The sequence below is a fragment of the Mustela putorius genome, unplaced genomic scaffold (assembly GCF_011764305.1).
Source record: "Mustela putorius furo isolate JIRA1106 unplaced genomic scaffold, ASM1176430v1.1 tig00000508_pilon_pilon_pilon, whole genome shotgun sequence".
NCBI classification, from domain to species: domain Eukaryota; kingdom Metazoa; phylum Chordata; class Mammalia; order Carnivora; family Mustelidae; genus Mustela; species Mustela putorius.
In genome coordinates, this window is record NW_025421402.1 from 7423434 (window position 1) to 7432092 (window position 8659).

At 38.1% G+C, this 8659-nt stretch overlaps 1 protein-coding gene across 1 annotated transcript; it reads left to right on the forward strand.

The window, feature by feature from the left end:
* The first annotated feature begins 445 nt into the window (after positions 1-445).
* LOC101694611 (quinone oxidoreductase) lies at positions 446-2247 on the forward strand. Its single transcript, XM_004756482.3, has one exon. The coding sequence runs from the start codon at positions 507-509 to the stop codon at positions 1497-1499; it is 993 nt and encodes a 330-aa protein (XP_004756539.1). The 5' UTR covers positions 446-506; the 3' UTR covers positions 1500-2247.
* Positions 2248-8659: the final 6412 nt, after the last annotated feature.

Genomic DNA, 8659 nt, shown 5'->3' on the forward strand with positions numbered 1-8659 from the left:
TCAAAGCAAGAAAGATTCGGTTAATTTATTGAGAGCAGTAGAGATTTTTTAAATGGTATCAGTGGTGACATTGGTCTATGACAAGGTTACTTTGGCGTTTGACAGCTCTGACATGTTACTTCTGGCAAACAGTTCTTTAGCTCTTGGGAAGTAGTGTGAACACCTGTGCATCATAGCTGGTAACCCATGACTCTTCACAGCCACCCAGTCCTCATCTAGAATGCAGTGGTGGCTTTTAGCTCCATAGGGTATCAGGTCACCCTAGGTAGTTCTATGTATGGGAACAGGAACTGGGGACAGTGAAAACAAATTTTAATTTATCCAGGATCATGCAGCTACAATACAATCATTCATTGTATTTCATGAATGATTTATTTATTCCAAAATTAGTTGAAAAATTTTCTATAAATGTATTGGCACATTTAAAAATTTCTTGGAGCCCCTTTTCCGTGGAATCTGAGCTAGCCTTCGCAGGTTTTGCGTCCCCACTCTAGAACCGGATCACCATGGTGACTGGACAGAAGTTGATGAGAGAGATTCGAGTTTTTGAATTTGGTGGACCAGAAGTGCTGAAACTCCAGTCGGATATTGCAGTACCAATTCCAAAAGACCATCAGGTTCTAATCAAAGTCCACGCATGTGGTATAAACCCAGTGGAAACATACATTCGTTCTGGTACTTACAGTAGAAAACCGCTCTTACCCTATACTCCTGGTTCCGATGTGGCTGGCATAGTAGAAGCCGTTGGAGATAATGTATCCACTTTCAAGAAAGGTGACAGGGTTTTCACTACTAGCACCATCTCGGAGGGCTATGCCGAGTATGCTCTAGCAGACGATCACACCGTTTACACACTACCAGGAAAACTGGACTTGAAGCAAGGAGCTGCCATTGGTATTCCCTATTTTACTGCTTACCGAGCCCTGCTCCACAGTGCCCATGTGAAAGCTGGAGAAAGTGTTCTGGTTCATGGGGCTAGTGGAGGAGTTGGACTAGCAGCATGCCAAATTGCCAGAGCTTACGGCTTAAAGGTTTTGGGCACAGCTGGTACTGAGGAAGGGCAAAACACTGTTTTGCAAAATGGAGCCCATGAAGTGTTCAATCACAGAGAACCTAATTATATTGAAAAAATTAAGAAATCTGTTGGTGAAAAAGGAATTGATGTGATTATTGAAATGTTAGCTAATGTAAATCTTAGTAATGATTTGAATCTTCTGTCATATGGAGGACGAGTAATAGTTGTTGGCAGCAGAGGTCCTATTGAAATAAACCCACGGGACACCATGGCAAAGGAATCTAGTATAATTGGAGTTGCTCTGTATTCATCAACCAAGGAGGAGTTTAGGCAATTTGCAGCGGCCCTTCAAGCTGGAATGGAAATTGGTTGGTTGAAACCTGTAATAGGTTCTCAGTATTCGCTGGAGAAGGTGGCCCAGGCTCACAAAAATATCATCCATAACAGTGGAACTAGTGGGAAAATGATTCTTCTCTTAGAATGACTAATTCTTTCATGTCTTCCTAATGTAGTTAGAGGGTTCCTGCCCCAGTTTTACTCACACTATCTTTGCTCTAATCAGCATGTGTTGGATTCAGTGAGTTTCTCATGTTAAAAAACAAGATTTATCTTTAGAGATGTGGTCATTGGAGTACAATTTATTTTACAGCTCACAATATTCTTTACGCCTGCCACCTGCCTTGAATCAAGAAGTCATTATAGTAGGAAGTAGAATGTCAGTAGTCATTTGGCATTGGGTACATTACAGAAATGCCTGGTACTTGATCATTAATTCCACACGTTTGACAAAAGCAAGTTAATTCAAAATGAGGCTGTGTGGTTTCCAAGCCTGCTTGTTCTTATGAAGGTTCTTTAGTATCTGGTTAGCTCAGAACTGTATCATACTCTGAAGATTTTCTGGACTAAATAAGACCCCTTTTCTAAACGTCTCTCATCTGGATCTGCAAGTCTCTTGCAAGGGCAAGATAATGTCTAGAGAAATTTGTTTTTTAACAAATAGTTTTCCAGCATTTCCCCAAATATTAGTACATCCACTGTGTTGGTGGTTGATTGCTCATTGTCCATATATTCTGGGAAGAGGACAGCCTTACTTTTGGTGTAGTAAGATAGGTAGGTACATAGTCTCCTGACAGATACTTCTTGATTGATTTGATTTTCAAACTAGATTTAGAATTATCTGTGTAATGGGAGTCATATGTTTTTATTTAAATTAGTAAACAAGTTTGACAAATGAAAAAAAATTTCTTGGAGAAATATACATGATAAATGAGCATAATAAAGTTAAATAGCAAAAGTTTAGAGCTGCGACAAGCAGAAAAGTTAATTAATAATGTATAGAAATTATGACATTAGTTGAACTTCTGCCCAATCAGAATCCTTTCTTCAGTTATACTTTTTCTGGAATATATTTCTTTAAGCAAAAGCACTTAGAGATTGTTACAGAAGAACTATATCCCAGAGAAAACCTATATGTAATAGATCACTAGTGGCAGGCATATTGATTGACATTATTTAGCCAATCAGTTGATATATTATTTAAATTCTGAAATTTTGAACAACTACAGATACAGTGTCCTTAAACATACGAAGCAACATGGTATCTTCCATTTCCCTCATTTACCTTATCTTTTTTTCTTTTTCCTACTCTTATTGGAAAAGGATTAACTCAGTAGTTATGCTGTGAAAGACTGAGTAATTAAAAAAAATAATAAAAAGTTTGTTTCAAAGATGTTCTACTCTGAAGAATCTGAATGAAGCAATTATTCCTATGGAGATTTTTAAAAAGCATTTTTTATTCTCTTCTGCCCAGAATTGAGCCGGGGATGAACCTCTCTGGGGCTCCACTCTGGCAGCATTCGGCTAAGATGAAATTGGGCTGCCAATGACATGGCAGGAGGGAAAAATGTAAAGACAGCTAACGAACAAACATGAGCTCCAGACATGCATTTGAAACTGACTCTTCATGGACCAAAGGGTAAGTCAGGTATGGGACTTTCAATGACTAAGGTCCATAATGATATGACATCCTTTCAACGGAGTAAGAAGACTCTAAGACAGTCCCTTTCCTCATGTAAAACTGTGGGGGGGGGGGGGAAACTCCCTTCAAAACTTCTGGTAGCAATGGGGATGTAAATACAATGACCGTTTTTGGGACATGACCTCCAAGTTTCCTGCTAGACGCAGGTCACCCCTGCCACCAACCTTGGTCCTGGATGGTGATGATTCAGAAGCACCCTGCTGTGGCTAGAGCTCTGCCCCAGATACCTTGTATTTAAGGCAACCTTTCTTCTTAGCCATTCGGGTGATAGGATAGGATCCAGGTATCTGACGCTGCTTCTCTCTTAACTGTGACCTCTATGAATGTTTGCACATCCCATCTGAAAGGTTTTAGAATGCTGAGAAGGACTTTTCATGGTGCTGCCTCATGGAGCTTGAGCATTGAACTCTGTTCCTGAGCTCTTTATGCTATTTGTCTGTAGAAATTTGGAACAGGAATCATACTCACAGAATGGGACTCATTGAGTAGAAATATCAAAGAACCTTATTTTTATCCTCCTCTGTCCATCCCACCCCTGGCCGTGAGATCCATTTTGCCTTCGTTTCTCTCGGGTGGAAGTAGGGCATATCCTGTGCCTGTCCTCGTCACTTTTAGTTAATGAAAATCCTCAAGTAACTCCCAGTTTTCCACACACATTCTCAGCTTGGTTATTATTTTGTTCAACCCAGTGTATTAATTTAAACATTATGAACGTCACTTAAAATTGAGATACCCCTCCCCATCAAGGAATACATTTTTGATCCATGCTGAGTGTTGTTGTCTGGCATGGAAGTTCATACCTGATGAGTTATGAGGTACATGCCTGGTGGTTGTTTAAATCGGACTCTCTCTCCTGGTGTGTGAGGAGAGTTTCACCTGTGGTTCCCTTGAGGAGAACCCAGAGCAACTTTATTCTGGCTGGTTACTTTGGGCCATTGATTACATCTTGCCCTATGCAAATGGTCTGTTTTCAGGAATACATATAGAACTTCAGGTTTATGTTGTGAGTTATTTATTTAAAGGTAATTCAGTACCCTGGGTATGAATTTATGTAATTTGGATTTGTATTATACCCTGTAGGTACTTGGTCAACACTTGAAATACTTTAATCGGGAATACTCCAGGGATAGTGTATTAGCATTTGAAAATTGAGAACTTTTTCTATTTCTACTGAGAGAAATAAGGAATCCATATAATTTATAAGTCCAGGAGGTAGACTTCATTTAAGAACTGTTGAACTATCATTATCTCCATGGTATTAGATGATTTGTAAATCAGCATAAGGGAATTTAGAAAAATATATAGTTGTTGAATGTTGAATGCATAGTTATTGATATATGTTTATTGGCTAGTAAACTTGTACAGGCATTTGGCCTTGAGAGCTCTAGGAAGCTCCCAGACTAACGTCTTCCCAAGTAGTGGTCTTGATCTAGGTCTGTATTCAGTCTGATGTACCACCATCTTATGAGGGAATCTGTTGTCTTACGAAATGAGAATGTACTAGATGTAGAAGTGAATGTTGTGGGGCACCTGGGTGGCTCAGTGGGATAAGCCTCTGCCTTTGGCTCAGGTTGTGATCTCAGGGTCCTGGGATAGAGCTCCACATTGTGCTCTCTGCTTAGCAGGGAGCCTGTTGTCCCCCCTCTCCCTCTGCCTGCCTCTCTGCCTACTTGTGATCACTCTGTCAAATAAATAAAATCTTTTTTAAAAAGAACTGAATATTCCTACAGTAATAGGTGACATGACTGTCTAGAGTCTGTTTGTAAATGGCTCTTTTTGAGTGTGGTAGAATTTAGTATCAGCCTTGTTTTCATTGTAACATATCACTTGGTTGTGAGACTTTCAGAGAGAATACATATAGTGTTCATGTACCTCTAATCATTTGAAGACTCTGGTCTTAAAACTGACAGTGTGAAGAAATTGGGTATTGTCAGTTCTCAAGAGATGGCCAGTTTCAACTAAGACATCTCTATCCTTGATTTGCTCTGATAACAGCCAGTGATCCAGTCTATTGTTCTTTAGGACGAGATGAGTCAGACAAGGATACACTGTGCTCTTGGAGCTCAAGGGAGGGGAGCCATATTTGATTATCTGAGTGGTCTTTGTAGACCCTCTATTTTTTCACATTGTTTGAAGTAGGAAGTGCCTCACACTCTTTCCTTTGGGATTGTGATTAGAGATCACAGCACATAAAAAACTCTCTAAAAGTCTTTTTTCAATCTCTAAATCCTGACACTTTTATTGTCTTTATGTAGTCAAGAAGCTTACAATTAAAAACGAACAATAGAACAATCTTGCTTTCTATTCTATTTTAAATAGTGGGCTCATAATTCAATTTGGAATATGGAAAGAGTTTGCAACTACTGTGTTCGAGTCTCCGCCTAAACTGAGATGGAAATTGAGAACTGAGATAGTTGAATTTTGATACCATACCATGCATAATAAAATATAACCGCTAAAGAGTAATATATTGAGATAAGCGACTAGTTTTATATTTTATCACATAATCTGTAGTGAAACAATAGTTTTCAGGCTACCACTGGACCATTTACTATAGTAAAACAGTGATTATTTTTTTATGTTCAGCTAGCCAATATATAGTACATCATTAGTTTTTGATGTGGTGTTCAATGATTCATATAACACCCAGTGCTCATCACAACATGCTCTCCTTAATACCCATCACCCAGCTACCCCAACCCCCAACTCCTCCCTTCTATAACCCTCAGCTTGTTTCGCAGAGTTCACAGTCTCCCATGGTTTTGTCTCCCTCTCTGATTTTTTCCCATTCAGTTGATTTAATCTAGTAAACTAATTGATTACGCCAAAGTATAACTGGAAAAAATAAATTACTCTTTTTTTAAAGGTTCTTTTAAAAAAATTTTGTTTATTTATTTGACAGACAGAGATCACAGGTAGCAGAGAGGCAGACAGTGAGAGAGAGTAGGGAAACAGGCTCCCCACTGAGCAGAAAGCCCGACGTGGGGCTTGATGTCAGGACCCTGAGATCGTGAACTGAGCTGAAGGCACAGGTTTCAACACACTGAGCCACCCAGGCACCGCAATAAATTACTCTTATAAACACAAAATAAATGTGTCTAAAAAAGTATTTCATTATTTTTTTCACATTTTTTATTGTCTTATGTTAGTCACCATTCTTCATTACTTTTTTTAAAAAAGATTTTATTTATTTATTTGACAGACAGAGATCACAAGCAGGCAGAGAGGCAGGCAGACAGAGAGAGAGAAAGCAAGGAGGAAGCAGTCTCCCCACTGAGCAGAGAGCCCTATGAGGGGCTCGATCCCAGAACCCTGGGATCACGACCTGAGCCAAAGGCAGAGACTTTAACCCACTGAGCCACCCAGGCACCCTCATCATTCGTTTTTGATGTAGTGTTCCAAGATTCATTATTTACGGGTAACACCCAGTGCTCCATGCAATATGTGCCCTCCTTAATACCCACCTCCAGGCTCATCCATCTCCCCACCACCCTACCCTCTAAAACCCTCAGTTTGCTTTTTGGAGTTCACAGTCTCTCCTGGTTCATCTCTCCCTCCTCCTGATTTCTACCTCGTTCACTTTTCCTTTCCTTATCCTAATGTCTTCCATGTTATTCCTTATGTTTCACAAGTAAGTGAAACCATATGTAATTAGAACGGATAATTAGAACGGATAAAGAAGATGTGGTCCATATATACAATGGAATATTACTCAGACATCAGAAAGGATGAATACCCAACTTTTGCTTCAACATGGATGGGACTGGAGGAGATTATGCTAAGTGAAATAAGTCAAACAGAGAAAGTATTTCGTTATTGAGGAGACCAAAGAGATACTAAAGCTAGTTCAAAGAACATTTGAAGAGATGTGATAGGTATTTTAAAATAGTAGAATAAGAAATATTAAAAATACAAGGCAGAATATGACACTGGATCATGTCCTATTTGTCGATGAGACCATGAAATCTGGGTTTATCCTTTTGTTTTGTTTTTTTTAAAACTGGTGAAAAACTTACAAGCTAAGATATGACTTTATAATGTCCAGGTGCCAATCAAATAGTAAAAAGCAAAGTCTAACTCAGGTACATTCTCCTGGAGAATTAAATGATTTTTGGATGATTGCTTTAAACAATGCCCCTGCATGATGTTGAAAGGACATACCACATCTTCTTTGCCTTTTCCACAAATGTTGGATAAATTTCTCTGTTAGATGACAGCATATTTCTCCTTATTTGAATATATAAAGCACTTGAACTATTCTAGATAATTAAATGAGAAAATAATGATGGATACTAAGTATACCATGATAAAAAAGATACATTTATATTTTCATATAAATGTATGAAATATATGTAAATTTCATATGAATATGAATATATATATATATTTCACATCCTTCAATTTGTTTGGATCTCGACTTCACATACTAACAACAATAAGTTTGGAAAAACTGCTTTCTGGGGTACTATCTGACACCACAAATAGTTAATTTATTTTTCTGACTGCTTGAACTATTAACTCTCTACACTATGGCCTATCTTTTCAAACAACCTTTTCTTTGTTTCACTGAGAGCTCTCTCTTCTACTTTCCATTATAAGCATCTGGTTATGTTTATCTTTGTATTCTTCTTTATACTATTTATAGTCTTTTTTCCCATATTTTTCTTTGCTGGGGATTTACTTCTCCTTTGCTAAATGCTTAACTCTTCTCGCTAGCTGTTAAATGTCAGAACGATTAAGAACTGGTCCTAGACCCCATTTTTTTCATGCCATATTCTCTCTACTGGCAATCTGATCAAAGCTTACTGCTTTAAATGCCATCCCTAGAAAATAGTTTCTGAATCCATACCTCTAGTAAGACTTAGACATCACCACGAATTGTTTCAGCAGTATCTGCATATGGATAAATGAAAGTCTACTCAAAATCAACCAGTCTTAAACCAAACATCATCTCTTGCTTTTTCTTCTTCACTAATCCCATTTTAATGAATGACCCCATGGCAGAATCACGTTTTGTAAGACAATTGTCCTTCATGCTTCCACCCACAGCCTCCCATATACAATTCATAATTGAGATTTTACAAGTTCACTTCCTAAATATCTCTCAAAGTCATAAATATTTTTCTACATCAATACCACTATCACTCTGAGCTGAATACCACCATGTCTTGTTTGTACAAATACAGATCTCTCGTACTTAGTCTCACTAACATGTACTTTCTGCCTTCTAGTCAGTTCTCCACACTACGAAAAGGATAGTCATTTTAGAAATCACATCTGATTTTTATAACCCTTTAATGGATTCTTCTTTCTCTTAAGAGAAAGAGAATCCGTCTGAGCACACACAGCTGTGCAGCCACACTCTCTGGATTCAAGTCTAACCTCTTTCACACTTCAGCTACAGGAACAAGCAAGATGTTTTATTTGCTGAGCTTCAGTTCTCAGATGAGTCGTTAGTAATACTGAGTTCATATAATTGTTTTAAAAAGAGAATAAGCTAATACACATCAGGTACTTTGAGCAATATCTTTCACTCAATTAGACATCAATTTACCATAGTATTAGTACTACCTTCTCATTATCATTTCATAATTATTTCCCTCTTA

Coding starts and splice junctions, on each gene's coding strand:
- LOC101694611 (XM_004756482.3), top strand. CDS start 507: ATGGTGACTGGACAGAAGTTGATGAGAGAGATTCGAGTTTTTGAATTT.